General features: G+C 34.1%; 1 protein-coding gene across 3 annotated transcripts in view; it reads right to left on the reverse strand.

The window, feature by feature from the left end:
• Window positions 1-13,145: 13,145 nt before the first annotated feature.
• The window catches only part of LOC128985804 (REST corepressor 1), a 30,943-nt gene continuing 21,668 nt past the window's right edge, over window positions 13,146-22,420 (reverse strand). For 2 of the 3 annotated variants that reach the window (XM_054405687.1, XM_054405685.1), the window contains 3 exons: window positions 19,269-19,404; window positions 18,481-18,650; window positions 17,362-17,497 (listed from right to left, as the gene is read on the reverse strand). In XM_054405687.1, coding sequence (XP_054261662.1) covers window positions 18,485-18,650; window positions 19,269-19,404 — 302 coding nt within the window. In that variant the 3' untranslated portion in view covers window positions 17,362-17,497; window positions 18,481-18,484. Of the gene's footprint in view, window positions 16,115-17,342; window positions 17,498-18,480; window positions 18,651-19,268; window positions 19,405-22,420 lie in introns of those variants that run through there. The other variant, XM_054405686.1, reaches the window with a different exon arrangement.

Below are 22,420 nucleotides of genomic sequence, written 5' to 3' on the forward strand. Positions count from 1 at the left end.
ATTACAATATAGGAAGTTACACAAATTCACTTTAACATTTTAAATTAGTACTTTTGACTATGCATAGAACTAGACATGCAGCTCTTATGTAAAGTTGGTATTCGGTTTTAGAATATAACTGACTGTTTTAAAATGAAGTTTTAGAATTTAAATGGCTGATATCTCTTGATACGATAACTTTTTAAATAAGACAAAAGTCAAACTGTGATGACTTCTTAAACTATAGCAACTTTTACGTCACATTAACAACGTCACATTAACGTCTTCGTAACAAAAAATATGGGAGACCATTTTTATTTTGGTATCAGCACACCATCTGAGTGATTCATTCAAATAAACATGTTCTTTTTAATAACAATTGGCTACAGGTAGGGTAGTATCAAATGGGGCAAAAGTCAACGATGATATATGTCACACCGCTGTAGTAATAATAGAGATCGATGGTCACACCGAATGGAATACGAAAAGAACAATCTAAATCATGGACTTCTTTGAAATCAAAATACAGAAAACAAAATTGAAATAATCATAATCCAAACAGTCACAGAATTTGCCTTAGATGAGCAGGATAACATTATTTTCATTACATAATTTTCTTAGGACACTGAATCGGTATATTTTTTACGGACCGATTAATTATTAGAAATTATAATGCTGTTCTAAGCAACTTTAATTCTTGAAAATATTAGGAAACATTGTTCATGTATCAAGGGGAGAGTTACTACCGATAATTAAAATATATATTTTTTGACTATCCACATTTCCGATAACACCTTGGATATTATCAGCACAGGATAAAGATAAGAGATCCTGTGGTTTATATAGGATGGTTAAATAGACATTTTAATTCAAAATGGACACTGTTTTAATATTTTTCCACGTTTGCCTTATAATTATATTAAACCAACGTCAGATTGAAAAAAATCTGTAAACATATTTTGAAGAAAAAACATTAGAAATATACATCCAATATTGGTTAAATCTTGAGCCTTTTCTATTCGTGAATTAAACAAATTTCCAAAGAAATAATTTCTCTGGACAGGCATTGATGGTTTTGTTTTTTCTCTAATAATTTTTGTGGTAAATATTTTTATTGGCAGTTGAGTTTGATACACTTACGTCCAACATTCTAAAACCCTTCTTCTGTCACCGTTTTATGTAGTATAGTCAATGTTTTATACAAGCTGCAGCCTAAGTTTTATTGCACCGCATAGCCCCATGAGAGTTATGTATGCAAGATAAATAACATGCATAACATCAAGTTTCTTGGTTCAAATTTAGATCCATTCATCTTCAAACTACAAATGTTAGGGGAGATGATGAACACCTACAAATGGTCATGAGCATATTGAAATGTGTCAACCAATAGAATGATTAGTCATAGACTACCGGTTCTACGACTAACCGGTTCTTCCCAACTAATCTGGTCATAATCTATGTCATGTCTGTAGTACTGGAGAGATTAAGGAGCTAGTGCGATTATGTCAGTTGGCCACTACATACGATATATAAATCATGCATTTAATGCTGCCCTGTTTTAATTTCGTTTTGAACGAAATACAGATTCTTAAAAAGTGAAGGTTTACAATACAAATCAATAACTCTGCAAGATTAAATCTAACAAAAAACCACTAAGTGGTAACACTTTCCCCGCCAAGTCAGCAATCCAAAAAAGATAATAAATCATTACTTTTTCCGCCAAGAAAACAATGTAATGTATGTAAGTTTGGCAACTTGGCGGCAGACTTTTGCTTGGTTTTTTTTCATTGAAGTTACGTTCGTGGATAATTTCACAAATCAACTTCTCTAATTAATTAGTCCAACTAAGTATAATAATTTCGAGGTAATCAGTAAATATAAAACCATCACTATTACGAGTTTATGAAATGTGGCACAAATAAGGTCAAATTTTGTAAAACAAGCTCTCACTTAGCAATGTACTAATGGGAGAGATACCTGCTCAATGAAACTAGTTTTATGGTATTTTTTAAAGTGATCGAGTAAAAGTCTGCCGCTAAGTTGCCAAACTTACATACATTACATTGTTTTTCTTGGCGGAAAAAGTAATGATTTATTATCTTTTTTTGATTGCTGACTTGGCGGGGAAAGTGTTACCACTTAGTGGTTTTTTGTTAGATTTTATTTATTTTTGTAGAAAATTAACAGTTAAAATAAAAATCCTCCTTTCTCTGATATATAGACCACGGCACAACTACATCTCATTTAATTTCAATAATATTGTTTGTGTAGAACGAAATTCTACATTTTTGGTCTTATCTGTTTTAAACCGATTACAAACTTTTTGACACACGTACCAAAATTACTATTTAACAAACCCCCTGGGCTTAAACTCAGTTTCAAATTTCATCAATGGTCATCTTGAACAACATGAAATGCGTTGGTGTTACATAAGTGTTCTGATAATTAAACCCGTACATCTAAAGACTAGTGTAAATTGAGCCCTTATTATAGAAGTAAAAATGTAATCAAACAGATTAAGTTTGTTAGAAATAGCATAAACAAAACAAATATTGAAAAAACTCATCTATCCTAAATTTACATATCACTTTTTAATTGCTTGTTTAATGCACCGACTTGAGACACTCAAAAGCAGTGTTTCCCAACCTTTTTCCGTTCAAGGCACACTAACTAGAACACGTTTTTCGTCACGGCACACTTTTCTACAAACATATCGTTGGTTAAAATTACATTTAGTAAGTCATAAAAACCCCTTTTTCAATTAAATCTTACTCGGTAAAACCAGTTTTTTACTAGTAAATATATATATATATATATATATATATATATATATATGCCGTACAGGGTGAGTTTTAATTGTCACAAACCATTTTTAAAAATCTTGATTCATTCCAAAGTTATTAGGGCTTTTTAAAACTTAATTTTTAGCCCATTTTAACATTGTGCATTTACAAACTAAGACCATAGTCTCAAAATAGTGCTAGATAAAGATAAGGATACACTACCAGTCATTGTCGACCTATTTTCACTTAGTTATGACACATGTATTTTTTCAGCCGCCATCTTGGATCCACCATTTTGAAATGTGATAAATTATTTTAAATATGAAGGGGGTGTTGTGACCCATTATTTCAAACTACTTTTTTAAGCTTAACTCAATGCCGCAATTCATTTTTTGTTATCAAGTTTTATTTATGAAATATTGCAATTATTTTGTTAAAAATGTCAATGTTTCAAAATCAAAATATGAAAATGAAAAACGGATCATTGAATTGAGTTCAGCTTAAAAAATAATTTCGAAATGATGGGACACAACACCCCCTTCATATTAAAAATAATTTATCACATTTCAAAATGGCGGCTCCAAGATGGCGGCCGAAAAAAATACATCTGTCATAACCAAGTGAAAATAGGTCGACAGTGGCTGGTAGTGTATACTTATCTTTATCTAGCACTATTATGAGATTATGGTCTTAGTTTGTAAATGCACAATGTTAAAATGGGCTATAAATAAAGTTTTAAAAAGCCCTTATAACTTTGGAATGAATCAAGATTTTTTAAAAACGGTTTGTGGCATTGTAATCAGGGTAAAAATCTAGTTCGGAATAATGGGTCACAACCCCACCTTTACTTTTGGAAAAAAATATTTTGCATCCAATATGGCGGATCCAAGATGGCGGCCGGAAATGACCACCTTGTCAAAATGAAGTACTTACTACACAACAATGTTTGGAAGTGGTCTGGGATTGATATTTGAAAAAATGTAGAAAAAGGTTGGGGGGGGGGGACAATTAAAACTCACCCTGTATATGTATTTAATATAAAGGTGGGTTTACCAAGGTAAAAAATATAAAGCTCACATTTGTTATCCAACATATGTACATTATTTAGTGTTTATTAAATGGAAAGTTTTAAATAATAATAAAACATTGAGCTTGATTAAAATGTTGTATGAATTTACCAATAATGAGTGAGAAATATTTAATAAACCCTGTTTCAGTTCTAGTGGGAAACTTGTGCTAGACGTTTGTTCATTGAAAATTTCTTTCTTGGACGAATGGTTGTTGACAAGCAGACTCTCATATCGTCTTCCAAAGACTTAAGTTGAGAACAGGTTTTGGTCTTGATTGCGTTCATTGATGAGAATGCAGCTTCACAAATGTAGGAAGTAGAAAAGGGCAATATTGCTTTCATGGCCTTCTTTGAAATCAACGGATACTCCTTTAGCAAAGGAATCCAAAAAGATGAAATATCAATATTCACTTTGGTTTTCTTAAGTTTTGATTCTGCGTCCACATCTTCAACTAATTTGGAGTAGGCCTACTGTAGCTTTAAACCACGGTCATTTTTCAAGTCGATCAGCTCACTTTCTTCATCAGTGGTTAACACTGCAGTCTTGTAAGCATTTTCAATTAAAGGATTTCTCACCCAGTCCATCAAATAAATATCAAGGGATGAGAAGTACTTTTTTATAATTTCCTTCAAACAGACGCAGACTTTTTAAAATTGGAAACATCGATTCAACAATGTCAAGTAATTCTACGCAAAAGAACATGCTGTCGTGAACGCGCAACTGCACTTAAAACACGTCTATTATGAGATCAAAAATTGTTTAACTACTTAAAATTTCGCGGCACACCTACAAAGGCCTACCGGCACACCAGTGTGCCGCGGCACACCGGTTGGGAAACACTGCTCAAAAGGCACATCTACACGTTAAGGGCTTTCAAACAACATAAAAAACATTAAAATTGAGCAAGTGGTTTGGGCTGTAGGTCCGTCAACATTCAAGGAGAAGAAGGAGAACACGGAAAATTTGTGAATTTTCAAATTAGTTTTTCTGGCTCAAACACAACCGTTTTTAATTCTTTTTTTATTTTGTTGAGAATGAGTGCCCCTATCCAGTAGATGAATAATTATTTTAATAGCTTTTGTTTCTTCAGAGCTATAGACGAGTAAAAAAGCCACTTTGTCACGTCATGTATATATACACTGCAGCAGCTGTGTACCGCTGGGGGACTTGGCGGAGCGGTACGCTGCCGCGTTCCTTAGTTCCATCTGGAAAAGAGCGAACTTTGACACAAAAATAAACAGAATAGCTGAAGTTCTACCGTACTCCCCTTATAATCAAAGGCTTGATGGTTTGATCATGATAAAAGCAAGTGGCCTTTAAAAGATAAAAACTGGGCCAAGTTGTACTTGATGTGAATAAATGGTGTTAACCAAAGAACAATTGATAACTCAATAAAAAGTTACACAGCTCATCTACCTTCCTTCCACACTCACCCTGTATTCGTATGCAGCTCGTGACCATGCTGTCTGAAGAGTAATGGAAATTATAAACATTTTACAGTAGCCTATCTTGTACTCCTATCTTGACAGTAATCTATACAACGGGACAAAATCATTTGTTAACAAAGTGAATTTATATATATATATTGAAGTAAACAATGCCATCCCCATGTTAAACCTGTAGCCAGTTTTAAATCGAAATTAACTTAGGTGAATTAGCCACAGAGTGAAGTACACTGGTTAACTATTTAACCAAGCTGAACAACTTATAAAGGACTACAGCATTATTTGTCACATACACAAACTAAGGAAGGAAACGTGTTTTTAGACAGTAGCTACCATTGTAAAAGCCACATTTAACTACTGTATGTTATTTTAGCGGACCCCCATAGGGAAGTAATTATTGTCGTAGGTGATGGCATCGGGAGACCTAAGGACCGATTTACTTCCTCGAGTTTGATGTCCCCATAGCTTGAAAACACTATTAGTTAAAATTTGTGTATGTAGACCTATGTTTATTAATACTTAACCACTCGTAAACCTAAAATTATTTAAATAGGGAATAAATAGACCATGTTTTTAAGGAAAGGATTTAGTAAAAATACAATTATACGAATGGAAATTCACTTCGTCTTCAGGTTTGCTGTAGCTATATAGGAGTATTTGAGCAATACATTGACTACAGCTGATCCATATACATTTGATGTCTTCTTCCTTCTTCGGTATCTACAATTATATTAGTAATCCAATAAATCAACAATTTATAAAATTATCCGGGTTTCCAGAGAATGTTGACTTATTAAATGCCTGACAGATGGAGCTAACCTCCTTCCTTTCGCCCAGCTGATCCCCCGGCAATCCGTCCCCAAATCAGGTGATCTGTCAGCTGTCGGCTGGTGTACGCACCGACAAACTCGGTTTGGGCCAAAGCGGCAAAACCGGATCAAGGTTCTAATTTGAATACGAACGACAAAAACGTGACCGCAGGTGGGGGGTGGGGGGAGGCAACTGCAGTACGATAAATAATGGAAACTTGATTTGCTCTAAGGTGGTTCACTTTGCCAACTAAATACGGTGTTAAATACAACCCGCAAGTGAATTAGGAATAAACTACGGGTGAATCAGGGCGGCCTTCGAGGTGCCTTCTTAGGCTTGAGGGAAATCAATATGTGTGTGTATGTAAGGTTGATATGAGTAAGGTACATTATGCAGTGATATGTGTATTTGTATGTCATGTAGGCCCTATCTTTTAATTTGGTCCCGCGTTCCGACATATTAGGAATCATTTTGAAATGTTATTTATTTATCTGAGAGACTAATAGTGGGTTTTAACAATCAAATATCAAGGCTGCAATAGTTATTAGTTATTTGTGTCACTAGTGTGCGAAGTGGCGCTTTGCTCTTGCTGCACATGAGATAAAAAGTTTCTCGAGTGCAGCAAAGGCCCTTTGCACTCGTTAAGTGCCAAACATAATTTCAAGCGTACACGTATTACGTGCCTAATTAAAGTACGCTGTTTTGTGTTGTTTGGTTGAAATACTGGAGTGCGGCAAAAGTAAAAAGAGTGCGGTAAAAAGTAAGTAAGTGCATCAATTAGTTAATTGGCGTACTTATCAGTGCAAAGGAAGCCTACTTTGTCAGGCTACTGACTGTAGAGAAAATATTTTAAAATTGTTTTAAACCCCATGTGACTTGAGATTAGGAAATGTAACCAAGTTCTCCGTTAGCCAATCAGCGATGCACGGTCCGCCACCCATTATCGTGCGACGTGAGCGCGTGCGTGGAAATCGGGAATGGATACGTTGGAAAACTCACGTTCATCGTGATTCATCCGCTCTCTACGTTTATCTTGCATTTTAGTCCATAACCGACGAGTTTTAAATTGATAGAGGTGAGAAAATATTTCTCAATACATTTCCTGTACAGTTAACCAATATCAGCTGATTGCATTGTTGCGTTCCCATTTACTGCATATTTGATTGAAAATGCTATCTTTGTGTTAAACTTGTAGCCAGTTTTCAATTAGCCATGGTGAGATAAGGATGATGTAAATAATGTATACCGTATACCTGTTTCTACTAATTATACAAGGCCCTACTAGAAACGACAGAAATAATTGTAGTTTTTCGATTGAGCAGTTCAGGCATTCGTTTGATAATTGAAAGTAAAGTTAAGGTTTTTGAAAGTAAAGAGTTCTGTAAGTTATTAGGACTTTATAAATAAATCAGACCTTAGCTTTTAAGAATGACACATCTCGTGTGAGGTCACTTTGGGTGGGCTCAACCTCCTCAACTTTTTATATCAATATAATATTATGTATGTAATTTCAAACTAGAGTAGAAATGTTTTGGCTAAGAACGAAAGTCAGTGTTTCAAGTGAAAAGGTGCGTTTGTACCACGCACAAATGACACTTTAACACACATGAACAATTTTTTGACATTTTAAAGATCGCGTGTTCTCGAGTAATTTTGAAACTAAAACATAATTTTGAGCTCTGCAAAACAAGACTCTTATCCCCGTAAAAAAACTGTTTTCAAAACGCATTTCGTCCGTTGTCTAAAATTTATTAGTAGTAAAAAGTAGAAATTTTGTATCAATTAAAGCTCAATTTAAAGGAGTCGTGTGTGGCAATCCGTAATTTTACCTGCTATAAATAAACGCCCGAAACAAATATAAATAAATTTACCAGATGTTTTGCGTCACTTGCCCTTGGGCTGGGCTGGCCGAATCACTTTTATGGCATCGTTTAATTTAATGGGAAACACTTCGCTACGGCCAACCGCCGCGGCCGACCGCAACGTTTACTTTGGGGTTGGGATGCCACAAACATGTCACTAATAAACATGAATGTGTCTGATGCTAGGAATCTAGTAATTAATTAGCTAGAAAATGTCGGCCACTTATTCCATTCCTTGAGTTGAAATAATGATATTATGAATCTTGCCCACTTTGCTATGCAGTATAGACGCAAAATAGAATTTTGGGCCCTTATAGCGGCCCCATTAGAACAACTGGTGTATCGATAAGGATTATATGGTTGTTATACACTGAAGGGAAAAACTGTACAGATCCTTTGCGATAGGGAAAGATGGGTGTAAAAAGATTGTAAAGGATGAAAAGCTATAGTTTGTGTTCTAGATGTAAAACAAATTACTTTTTTTAGGTAATACTTACTTATTAGGGAATATTGTTTACCTAACTTTCTTAACCTAACTGAACCTAACCTAACTTAATCTAACCAATTAAGCCTCGTTCACACGGGGCGAGTTTACAAGCTACACGCCAGCGTGTAAGAAGCCGGCGAGTTGGCGAGTGTGCTTGTATTCGTTCACACGGAGCTTGTCCACTCGCCAACTCGCAGACGTGTAGAAAGACGCCGGCGAGTCGGCGAGTGCGCTTGTAGTCGTTCACACGATGCTTTTTCCACTCGCTCAGTCGCTGGCTTGAACCAAATCCTCCAACATCTTTGAGTAACAAGCGCACAAACAAGCACAAGCAACTGTGTTCACACTGGGCTACTTTACACGCCTACTCGCTCAAGAGCTGGCGAGTTGGCGTGTAAAGTAGCGGCAGCGTCAACTTTTTCCAGAGCTTTAGCCCCGTTCACACGGGGCGAGTTTACAAGCTACACGCCGGCTTTTTTACACGCAGCTAGTAAAATAGCTCAGTGTGAACGACGTACTCGCTCAAAAGCTGCTTGTAAAAAAGCTCTGGAAAAAGTTGACGCTGCCGCTACTTTACACGCCAACTCGCCAGCTTTTGAGCGAGTAGGCGTGTAAAGTAGCCCAGTGTGAACACAGTTGCTTGTGCTTGTGCGCTTGTTACTCAAAGATGTTGGAGGATTTGGTACAAGCCAGCTACTGAGCGAGTGGAAAAAGCGTCGTGTGAACGACTACAAGCGCACTCGCCGACTCGCCGGCGTCTTTCTACACGTCTGCGAGTTGGCGAGTGGACAAGCTCCGTGTGAACGAATACAAGCACACTCGCCAACTCGCCGGCTTCTTACACGCTGGCGTGTAGCTTGTAAACTCGCCCCGTGTGAACGGGCCTTTTTTTACAAGCAGCTTTTGAGCGAGTACGTCGTTCACACTGAGCTATTTTACTAGCTGCGTGTAAAAAAGCGGGCGTGTAGCTTGTAAACTCGCCCCGTGTGAACGGGGCTTTATTTGACTAGCTGCGTGTAAAAAAGCGGGCGTGTAGCTTGTAAACTCGCCCCGTGTGAACGGGGCTTTAAAAAGAGGGCCACCCCTTGCGACTCCATTAACTAGATTTTTTATGACTACCGGTACAGATGATCCATATAGATGCGATGTCTCCTTCAGTCCAATACATTCAACGATTTAAGGTACCAATTAACATTGTTATCGTATTTGTGCTAGTGTGCAAGTTTGCTGTGACTGGGGTATTTGATTTACACACATGGCAACACTGGCGCAGGATACTTTCACTTAGGTCCTGCTGATATGTTATCAGCTGTCACTGCCTGGCATTGGCCTAGTTACCTACCCGAAAACCGGCTCACTCCTCTTATAATAGATAACTATACCATTGACTATGGATATCACTGGACATTCCATCCACATCTTAAAGTTGTAGCTAGTTAAAATAAAGATTTATATAGCTGAATTTAGTCACTGATCATGGAGTGTGTTGATTTAAATAACAAATTTCTGTACTGTAGAATAAGTAAAGCCAACTTTTTCACAAAGCCATACTGAAAGAACTTATAGAATCTAAGGGTTATCATTGACTATTGGATACTGGTAGACCCCATCTATATGGACCAGCGGTAGCCAATGTTTTGTTAAAAAAGAAGTTGTGTGAGCCAGACACAGAATGCTAGTGACTGTGTAGAGATATAAAGTCAATGCTAGTGGCTGAGTTATTATACATCAATGGTTGTATCATAGATTAAAGGAGCCCTTTAATCTGTGGTTGTATTAATAGTCCAAGGTTGTATCCAATAATCAATACCCCCCAGCAAACCTGCAGACTAAGCGAATTTCCATTAACCTGATTGGGTTTACACTAAAATGCCTCCATAAAAATAGCACATTTATTTCCTATTTAAATAGAATTAGTTTAACGAGTACTTAGGTTTGCTGCAACAGGGAGGGTAAAAATGATTGTTTTTTATAAAATGATAATAGTTTAGTAAGAAATAAAAGTATTTTCCAAAATCTATCAAAATATGTTCATAAACAAGCAAACTACAACAGTTGACTTATTCTCCATAAGAATAACATGGGAATTTTAAAATTACAATTTTTTTGAATTTTCTCTGTAACAATTAGGCGCATAATAACGCTTCAATATGCTAAATTATTTGTTTTTTTAAGCTCTACAAAATGGTTTAAAAAGAAATTGTGAAATTTTGTGTTTTTAGGGTCAAAAATGCAAAAAACCTATTTTTACCCCATAAAACCCCCCATAAACCCCCGTTCCCATAGTCCGATCATGCTGGTTCGCGAACTCATTCAAGTTTATCCCGCCTTACACCTTCAAACCAAATTTTATCAAAATCGGACAAAAATTACTCAAGTTATCGTGCAGATGGACACATATATATATATATATCTATATATAGATATATACAAATTTGAACGAATGGTGTTTTTGGCCTCTGGGGACATCAAAATGAAAAAGTAAATCGGTCCCAGGCTTAGGTCTTACCATGAGACCTACAGTAATAGCTACTTCCCTATAGGGAAATTCGCTAAAAAAGTATTACAAATTGAGGAAGAAAATAAAATGTCAGATGTAAGATTACTATGAGTGGGACATTCAACTAAGGTCTAGTAATTGAACAGAAATTGGCAACAGCTACAGCACATGGATAAAATGTCAAATGTCTACTACAGACTATTAAAGTCAATGGTTTTTAGGTACTGGAGTGCTCCACGGTCTTAAATTCCTACCTACCTCTTGTAAATGTTAATACTTATAGTTAGATATATTGTAATACATTTTATAGTCCACAATTAGTTGTCTATTCAATTTGGAATCGATTGGTTAAAATGTTTCCAAATTTTACATGAATTTGTGTCAACATTATCGATTTTAAACTAACTTCCCGATGGGCTAGAGACTTGAAACTCGAAACATATAGCTCATCACTAATGGGTGACAATGCAATATTACATAATTTTGTTTTAAAACGTTTTATTAGCTTGTTTTCTTGTCCGTTACAATTTTGCAATCAATTTTAAACCAACTTCTCGATAAGCTAGATACATGAAACTTGAACAACATAGCTCACAAGTGGATGACAATGCAATATTAAATCATTTCGGTACTTTCCTGTTAAAGGGAACATTCTTATTATCGATGTTTTTTTTCGATATATCGATATTTTTGTTTACCAATCCATTACATATTGACAACTGATCTTGTTTAGGCTAAAATAGTCTATTATATGGATTAAGAAATGAAACTAAGCTAACCTAACATAACCAACCAAACTTGCTGTACTATTTAAAAATCCCTTTTGATAACAGAAAAGGCAAGTTAAACATGGAATGTTACACAGCAAGTTTGGTTAGTTATGTTAGGTTGTTTTTTTTAGAACAGTTTCATTTATTTTATTGTTTGTTGATACTGAACAATATTTTTCCAGTTGTCAGCTGATATATTTCAATTTGTTAATATCGATATATCGAGAAAAAAACCATCGATAATAATTAATGTTCCCTTTAACAGGAAAGTACCATTATTTCATTTTCATATTTCCCTTGGGCTACATCCTATGGGCTTCCAAATTTTCTATGTTTACATTTTGGAAGAATGTAAATATATCAAATGTGAGATCAGAGAGTGTGACAGCGATTAATATTATTAGGGTCGTCGGCATGTTTAAACATGAAAGCTGCACTTATTTCAATGTTAACCAATGGCTTGAATTCCCGGTGTTAAATGTGTATCCTTTGTAGGCTAAATTTTTCAACATGTGAATTGCTCATTTGTTACAGTAACAAAAGATCAATAATTTTCAATAATTATTTTGGCAAAATAGTTTTAAAGTTGACATGATATGTTGACATAAAAACACAGTATCTACCAAACAGAAGCATAACACAAATTTGTCTTTAGCTAATCCATAAGTATACAACCAATATACATTGGCTACTTTGTTTAAATTGGTAAAAAATTCAAAATGTTCTTTCAAGACTTGAGATTGATCAATGCAACCAATCTGCCCACTATCCTATCCCTGTGTGAGAAACAAAACATGACAACATGATGCCTGTGAGAACTGAAGACTCTTACTTAAAATCAACTGAACTCATCACTGACTTGGCTGATAACAAGATCCTCACATGAATTTAAAGTATGCATGCTCATTGCTCAGGAACTGAAATGTATGACTACCTCAAAAACTGTCCCTGTATGTTTCCCCAAGAAGTTGTCATAAATTTATAATTTCTGCTCATTTCCATACCCCACGACATAGGTGGTAATTTTATTGATTATTACTTATCAGCTTTTGTTAATATTTCTGCTATGTATTGCAAAGCAAATCCTTAATAGCACGAAAGCAAGATCCTTAACACGACGAATACATTTCTGATAAGCTAAGTTTTTATTTTTTAAATGGTTATCTTCAGGGGCACAAAATTTAACTTTTAAATAATAATTTAATAATTTGTCACCATAACCCTAGGTTTCTTTGTCTAATGTTTAGAAACAAGATAGGCCTACAAATAATATACAAATCTAATTAACTTTGGTACATGTACACATTTTGTTATTCACGATTTTTTGGTCCTTTTTTATAGGTGGTTTAATGGTCCCACAACACTTTACAATTATTAGTCGAGAATGCATTTTGTAAGAACAGGGTAAGGATTTAGATGTGATTTTAGCTCAAAAATTATTTTATTATCTTTGACTAAAAATACTCTTTAAACAAAAAATTACACATACACATAGATGAAATTATCCAATAAATATGGTAAAGTCTAGACTTCTTCACAGCTTTTCTTAGAATTAGAAATAGAGTACAAGCATTGCATGGAAAATTCAACATATATACACTAAAATATATACTGTGTAAAAATAAAAACAAAAACTCCATTTTGTTCTCAAATATTCTTATAAATTCAATAAAACTAAAGTAATGAAACATTATTTCAAATAACTAACAATTTTAATAGCTGTAAAATTTAACTGTTCCTACTATAATATGGATGGATTATTTTTCACCGCAAACCAGAATTGAATATTACTTTAAAATATTATATAAAAATAATAGTAATAAATAGTATGATTACTTTCTATAATTCTAGGGTCATGACAATCGGGCAAGATTACTGAACATTTTTATACTTTTTTATGTTTGAAAATAATTTAGAATTTGCTTTGAGTATCTTTTCAGTTGACTCACACAGATCAGTCCAGTCGTTCCTGCTAGGAAACTGCACCGGATGAGTGTATATATAGTACTAAAGGATATCCATTAAAAAATAAATGTTTGACTGTGTTTGTGAATTGACTTTGATGGAAAAATCCTGACGTCAGAATTATTGGAGGTTTTATCAATTTGGATCTGGAATTTGGACTTTCCACTGGCAACAAACTGTTTTCATAATTTAGGTACTTGGTTATTATTTATTCTAAATTTAAATAAAGGGTTTCAAAATCACAGTAATTATTTTTCAATTAGGCCCACACCTAATAAAATTAATATTGACAGACTATTTGAATATAAACTTACGGTTTTTATGGTAGTAGTAAATGTTAATAATTTAATATTTGACAAACTAAAGTAAATTGTTATTTTTGGTAGAGCTAATTCTTTTCAGCCAATGGAGAGAATATTATAAAACGATTATTTAACTGACAGAAATGTAAATTTTAGGGATAGTGTAGATTTGAAACTGACTAGACAACATTTGGTTAAACTAGGTAACATCGAAACATTGATGTGCATGAAAAAAAGCTCAGATCGCGCAGTCTTGTCATAAAAAGAAATTATAAATTTCAAAACAAAAATCTAGCCTCAAAGAAAAAGCTAAAAAAACAAGATAAATATGTGAACAATCATAATTAGTTAGTATGACGCATGTTTGACAAAAACCAACTGTCTTTAGTTGATTGTCACATGTCACAATATTTACAATTATAGAGTCGAGGCGATTTCTCTCGCTATGTTGACAGACGTTTCCAGTAATGTGACTTAATAGTTTCCGTTTACAGTCTTGAGCCTTCATAAAAAAATTTAAAAACTAGGCCTACATATTTTAATACCATGTCCTGTTAAGAAACAAAATTGTACTAGTGGTTTTGGTTATAAAGAGTTATTATTTTTTAGTAAACTTTTTGGGTTTGTAAGATAAGAATGAATAACTTCATCAAAAATCCTAAAAACTTGCATTAATTAATTTGATTTCACGAATAAATGTTTAAATGGTTAGTTTCAGTATTTTCTACTATGCACATCTTTCCACTTTGGCATGTTCCACCACAGTAATCTACAAGATGTCTGCAAGGGGCATACAATCCCCTCAAGAAGTGCAGCAGGAGTTGTTAGAGGTCAAATGTTTAAGGGTCTTTTGTTAGATTTAAAGTCTTGGAACTTGGAAGTCATGAATAAGAAGCACCAAATGACCCCACTTACAGGGATTAGGTCAGGTTAAGTTAGGGATCATGACTAGGTCCTGAGAGAATACTGGGTCAGTTATGTGAGTGACTAACATGTTATCTGTCAAAATTGCTATGGCAAACAGTCCTAAATTAACTACCCCACACAGTATAGATAGGTCGGCCTACTCAAGACAACCAAAAACATATAATGCTTCATTAAATACTCCATTTTTGTCACATTCAAACTAATAAAAAAAAAACCCCGAAGCAGCATTCCCGCATGCTACTGTGTTTTTGGTCTTGAGGGGGCCTGAAAATGTACAGAGCTCCGTCTTACCGCCTACAATAATAGGTACTTCCTTACCACGGAAACTTGCTAAAAATTTAATTGCTGTTTAGGTTATAACAATTGTAACCGTAAACAAATTTTCCAAACAAGTATGAAATATTTAAATTTAAACATTCTAACCTAGAAAAAATGCACTCAATAATATACAGTGGATATATTTTTAGAATTGTGTAGATTGTGTAAAAACTTATGTACTAAAATGGAAAAAAAACGATGAAAACATTAACTTAAATGAAGTATAACCAACAAACCTATTTATAATTTGGTAATGTGCAGAATAGATCTTTAAGTTACTTTGCAATTTCAGGCATTACATTTATTATTTGTACAGATTTTATACAAAATATATTTTTGTGTAAAAACAAAGGTAAATTAATCTAAATTCAAAAGTGAAATTCTGAGTTACCTAATACCAAAAGTAAAGTCTCGTGCATAAGCTAGTATAAATTATAGGGATTTTGTAAATAGTAATAATTATTTGTTAATTACAAAAAGTATTCAATATTTATCAAATAAAACTCAACATTCCCCAAAAAACAATTGTCTGCTATAAGAGCCAAAACTAAATAATTTCAGATAAACTTTGTAACTTCAAATATTTGTTGAACAAATCCGAAACAAAATAAGCTAAACAGTAAAATAATTAGTAGCAATAATAAATAAAATTTCATCCATTACATAACAGTTCAGCAAGACATTACTAGCTAGATTGAGCTACATAAGACATTTACTTTAGTTTACAGACTATTTTCTATATTTTTAAAGATAACACATGTGCGATTGCCTAAATTATCTTTGATTTCTTATATAACATATAACAATGGCAATGAAAAACTATATATGTACAGTTAACGGTTTCCATTAAGGCATATTTACATACAGACAGAGTGAAGAAAAGTGATGCAGTTTATCTGTAACAAAAAATAAAGGTAAATCACTGTTTAACAATAATCACTCTTTTCTTTTCCAAGTTAGAAGTTTCATGATTCATAAAACATCACTTGATGGGTTTTGGTTGTGGAAGCACAAGGTAAAATGTCACAACAAATGTAACAACGATAAAATCTTCAAAAGTCAAATTATTATTTATTTTATTTCCAAAAAATACAAATTTGCAAAACTCATAGAATTTAGCTACAAAAGCCGTTTATAGCTTGTCTGCAGCAAATATTATAATTTTTGTTATTTCACAGTGTTTTGTTTTTATTCAATCAGTCTTTTGTTTCCCTTGTTTTTCTGTAAGTAAACCATACCATGATACAGAATAAAAAAAAACAAATCAAATGATCAAATGATCATTGATCATCATAATGATAATGGCCACTTAAATACCGTATTACTGGCGTAAGATTCTAAAATGAATAAATTGATCTTTTTTACATAGTGTATTAAAATTTAGTTTTACATTCAAATTGAATTTATTTAAGGTTATTTTGATTTCTCATTCACTAGCTTACATTCCGTTTACTGATGTCAACCACTGCCAATAACTACTAACAAAGTTATTAAGTTTATTATGTTCGTTTTACTAGTTTTTTAAAATTATTCAACATAAGTTCACAACTTTGTTAATTTTTTTCACTGTTTTCTTGGTTACTTTATGTTTGTAAAACTTAATAGTTATTGTAAACATTTTAAACATTAGTACTATCTAGCAAATTTAGTGGAATAAATCATTCATTCTCTGACACAAAACTTCTTTGAGTTTGTAGATTTGTGATCTTTGGGTGACAATCAAGTCAAACTTGACAAAACACTATAATTTTGTAATTAGAGCACAAGGGCCTAGATTTTTTAGGATTTTTTGAGAGGATAGCAGGCTTACCTGAATGGGAAAGAGTCCAAACTGGCACTTGAACACAAAACTTTACACTATATACACAATTTGTGTATATAGTGTAAAGTTTTGTGTTCCTGTGCCAGTTTGGACTCTTTCCCATTCAGGTAAGCCTGCTATCCTCTCAAAAAATCCTATAATTTTGTAATGTTTGACACGGTCGTGGCCCGAAGACCACGAATCTACAAAAGGTGACTGTTGAAGCCTATCCAGAGCCTTTATAAGTAGTAAACTAATTACTCAACAGATTTAGCATTAGAAACTCAATCAGGATGGTGAAATTCAATGAACTAACTATTTACCTTTGTTGCTTGTTAAGGAGCTGGTATCATTTGGTGGGTGTGACTTTGTTGTTGTAGGATACAACAGGTGGTTGTTTGGAAGGAGTGGAGGGGGGAGAGTTTGTCGCCTCACCTCCCCCCACCTCGCTGCCTGTCACCACCACATCAACCTCCATCTGCAAGCATTAAAATAACAGTTGTGTCAACTCAACAGGTAAATGTTTGGAATATGTTCTAAGCCAATTCATTTGTATTTTTTCTACTTTAACCAATCAGATTAAAACTCAGAGTACACTAGATAGCAAAGGACACAAAAAGGAAATGGACAGGAGAGTTTCTGGTGAATACTTATTTGATGAAATGGAAGCTGCTGTCCCACTCGACAAAACAACACAACACGCCTCGACATGAAAGGCACAGAATATAAGTTGAATCCACAAGCATTCTCTTGTTGTGTTTTGTTTCCCCATGTATCATATACTTTCCCATCGCTTTTGGCTTGAGGCACTTGGAAGGACCGCACCAGGCAGATAAGGAGACGGAAAGGACACAGACACGAACTTTCTGGTTATGCACGCTCAGGTAGAAATAGTTCGGCTGCCTCCGTGCACCCACTGAAAGAAATTGTGCCATGAAGCAGTTACCTCTTTGTCCCATCTAGTGTACCCCTAACAGAATTTGTCCATGTAGTTTCCTTTCCTGTCTAGTGTAGCCGAATCTTATTGGTGATCTGGAGAAGAGAGGACTGTGATGTCAGATGGTGGAAGAGAAAGAACGAATGAACAGTAAAGGATGGAGAGACTAGTTGACACCAAGGATCGGAGATAACCAAATTAGAAGAGGACTATAGTTTGCCCAATATTCAACTTGAGTGCTTGTATTATTCGATCATGAGTCTGTCAATTGAATTAATAACTAAATGCAATACAAAATTACATCTAAAATTTGTGCTTGGTTAAATTCATAAGGGTTGAATACATAAGAACTAAAAAAATACAACTCTAAATATATATATAGGCTTTATTAGGAGCTTACTGAACACTAAAATATATTGTGGTAAACAGTATAAAATGTACTGGTAAATTAAGAATAACAGAAAATTAAGTTAAGAAGAACTTTTTTATCTTAACAAAATCTTGAACAACATTGATTTGGTTACCTTGTCATCGCTGTCCGGGATAGGGCCATGTTCCGCTTCGTATTCCGTTAGAACTGCGTCTAGATTGAAGCGCCGACGGTAGTTGACAAAAAATGACCTCATGTGGACCTCTGTCTTGGTTCCTATCACCTCCGCAATAGCTTGGAAGTCCTTGCCGTACTTCCTCATACCTATGTTTCAACATGGTTGGGAGATAATTGGTAACAAATTTTCATAAAATATACTAGTGTTAATCAAGAGTTTACTATGGGTATTCCTTCACATTATGTTATCAGACTGAATCTACCATCTCCATTAAAGACAGTTGTACAAATACTGAGGATTTGTAAAATGCCAATGAAGAAGTAGTAGTTGTCAAAATAATTATTGTGACAAAGAGAGGTTTTCTTATAGCTCTTTACGCCTCTGTAGTAACAACAGTGTAGCTGTAGTGTAATAACTGTTAAATAGTTAATATGTACTTTTTATACAAAAATATTTTTTGAGCAGTTAAATTTTTATATATTTAAATTTTTACTGTTGTAAATGTAGTACTGTATCTGTATCTACATATTAGAAATGAACATAACATGTACTTTTACGTATCAATTATAGTTTTTGACCCTTTTTTATAATCTGTAACCCTCACAACGTTCCTGGTTCACATCACGACAAGTTTATCGGACAGAAATATTAGAAAATCTATTAGTACAACAGCTGTTCAGGACTAAACTTTCCGTGATAGTCTTAACAATCACTTGACAAAATGATACGTCAAGTGGAATTATAAGTGTAACTATGAGGTTTACCTTGGACAGCCAACAACAGTTCGTCGTTGGTCCACCGAGCGTTGATGCGACTGTTGTTGTCCGGAGGTCGACACTGGTCTATACCTGCGCCGGTAGCTCTCTTTAGGGCGGACAGTGATTGTTTGTTGTTTTGGACCTGTAAACACCACATACTGTCAGCAATGCCAACAAGTATCACTGCAACCTTTGACTAAGATCTTATCACATACCCTTGTTAAAGATTCGGTCAGTTTTGCGATAGCAATTAACGTAGTTGGATTTAGCCGTTGAGTTGCTGTTATAAATTTCTTGCTTCTGTCAAATAAGCCTTATTTAAACCAGGCCAAACTTAAAGTACAGTTTACCAGAGACTATGGCATCTTTGAAGTTGCATTAACTACCAATCACAGTTGAACAAAAACTAAGAGAGAAAATAAATTTGTTTTACTAAAACACACTGAGAGTGGCTGATTCAACTATGTTTGTTTTTCGAATAAAATGGCTACAACCCATACACTCCAGTATCTAAGAGACAATATTGTAGCCTGTTTTGGAATAACAATAAACATAGTTGAATTAAGAAGAACAGATAGAATGAATGTGATGATGTGAACTACAGATTTCTACCTAAACATACTACTACCTACTGTACTTCAACCTGATGACTGCCAATAAATCATGTTAAAATGTTTATGTGATGTGATGTGATATGATGTTTACATAATACAGTGGTTTTCTCATGACAGAAGTTCTTTACTTAAAGAAATAAATTGTTTTCTTTCAAATTTATTTACCGTTTTTTTTTTATGAAAGAAACCATGAGGTCTTAATGTTTACCTTAGAAAAAACAATTTTTGCCACACTACCCTGTTTTTATGGACTTTCCATGGAATTAGTCCGGAAAACGGCTGTTTGCCACAGGTTTGATAAAATGGGATTGTAATGATTTCTAGTTATTGAAAACCTCATAGTTTCATATACAACCTCCTCATCGACGGCCGTGCATTAATTGCGCCAAGCCTAAGCCAGGTAGGGGTGAGTTGCGAGCAGAAGGAATGTCCTTGTTTACGTGTCAGCCTAACCGAACATATTCAATTATACAGAGTGAAAGAGGGTCGCCACTTGGTGTACTTAAGTACAGTTGGCTCAAAACAAAGAAAGAAAGACAATCCCTCAGGTAGAATGGGCCATCCTCTGTAATAACTATAGACTCAAAGATTACGGGTTTCCAGTAGCACTCGACAATATTTATAGTAAGTTAAGCGACAACTGCGTTATGTCGGCAACAGTACATCGTAGAACTGTGATTAAAATGGTTTTTATTTGTAAAAGTAAGACGAAAAAAATTAGCCGTCATTCGATTATGTAGGTCTAATGTATCAATTGATTGCAAACTATAGTATAACGCAGATTTTTGTGGAATGCTGGCAGTCCGGGGTGGACGCCACTAATAAAGGCTATGGGTATGTCAACAGGGGATTAGAACGGCCCATTCTACCTGAGGGGGTGTCTCTCTACGTTTTGAGCCAACTGAAACGTATTGGGTGGTTGCCTGGAGTAGTTGGTGCAATTCAGGAATACCTGACTACCTGACTCAGGTCAGTTGGCGAAATTAATGCACGCTCTCATCAACACCCTCAGTAAATTATAAAAACCTTCATATCAAACATCATTATCTTTCTCATTTACACTAACAGTTTTAGCATGGCATGGTCAAGTGAGAACTGTTCTTTAATTCCAGACTTTAAGCTGTGATTTGAAAGAGAGGCTAGTGAGAAAATACAAACATTCAATTGGTTAACATAACGGTTAATTCATTCACTGTTAGAAATAACACACTTAAATACTAACTTACGATATGTTAATTACTAAGAGTATTACACATTATGCTGTAGGACATTATGTTGTAATGAAATGAACTAGTACTTGAGTTTTGGATCAACACATGAATGTAATCTCTCTTTCTGTTGACAGAGATTTCAGATAATATGACTAACCCACCTGAGCATGTGGAGGCTTAATTAATATCAGGACAGCTCATTATGACTAACACAATTTTGTTAGTAATTTTAATTCATAGACCTATTCTTTGCAAACACACTTATTATAATAAGTATATCCTATTAGTAAGCTTAATTTGCAATACAACAAATGTAGTTTATGCTGATGTACAACATATTTTTGTAAATGAATAATAAATAGATAATTGATTTGATAATAAATAGAGAATTCATAAACCCAATTCATAATATTCATGTTCCTTCCTATACATTATTACACTCAACAACATAGAGAAAGAATTCTTCAGTTACCTCACCTCGCATATAGACAATAACAATTATTGTGTCATACAACAAAGAAAAACAGCTTCTTGTACTATTTGAAATTGATTATAAATTATAATCAATCTAGATGGTTAGCAAATGATTCTTGATCGAAGAAGTTCCTTTCTCTACGCTGTCTGGTAATAAAAATGATAAAACAAGTCAAAAGAATTTGCCACAAATGTAGGCCATTATACGAAGTAAATACCTAAAATTGTTTGAGAACCGTATTAAACCACATCTAAGAGGCATGACTAATAATAAAACAACTAACCTACCTCAATTTTAGTAAATGGACTGTTTAAATGAAGATTTTACTACAGAAATATGGATGATGAATCTTCATTTAATTGCAGAGTAATATTTAAAACAAGAAAAAGGCATTCACTTTTGTAAAAGTATTTAATTTACAAATAAACAAACATTTATAGAACATAATATCAAAATTACTTGTTTTACTCTTTATTGTTCTTCTTGTATTCCATCCAAGAACTGTATGAAAATTACTTACTGCTAATTCGCTTAACACACAAAATATTATTACAGGATTTCAGTACAAGAATACTAGGCTAATTTACAATAAAATTTTATTGCACTGGATAGTGAAATGGAAGAGATTACAAACTAAAACAAAATGCTGTTATTAGGTTCTTAAATTCGAGTGATGGTCTTAATTGTCCTTGGAGCCTAGTTGTGTTAACTCATAAAACAATTACAGAACTAAAAAGAAAGTTTCTAATCTCATAGTGCCCTGGATATTTAAATTACAATCCATTTGTTATTTGAAAAAAACATTTTGAGATGGTAAATAACTTTTCAGCGGCTGTTTTTTAAATTAAAATTGCTTTA

This window comes from Macrosteles quadrilineatus, unplaced genomic scaffold (assembly GCF_028750875.1).
Source record: "Macrosteles quadrilineatus isolate MER2022 unplaced genomic scaffold, UCM_ALF_1.0 Scaffold_2__2_contigs__length_208266976, whole genome shotgun sequence".
Classification (NCBI taxonomy): domain Eukaryota; kingdom Metazoa; phylum Arthropoda; class Insecta; order Hemiptera; family Cicadellidae; genus Macrosteles; species Macrosteles quadrilineatus.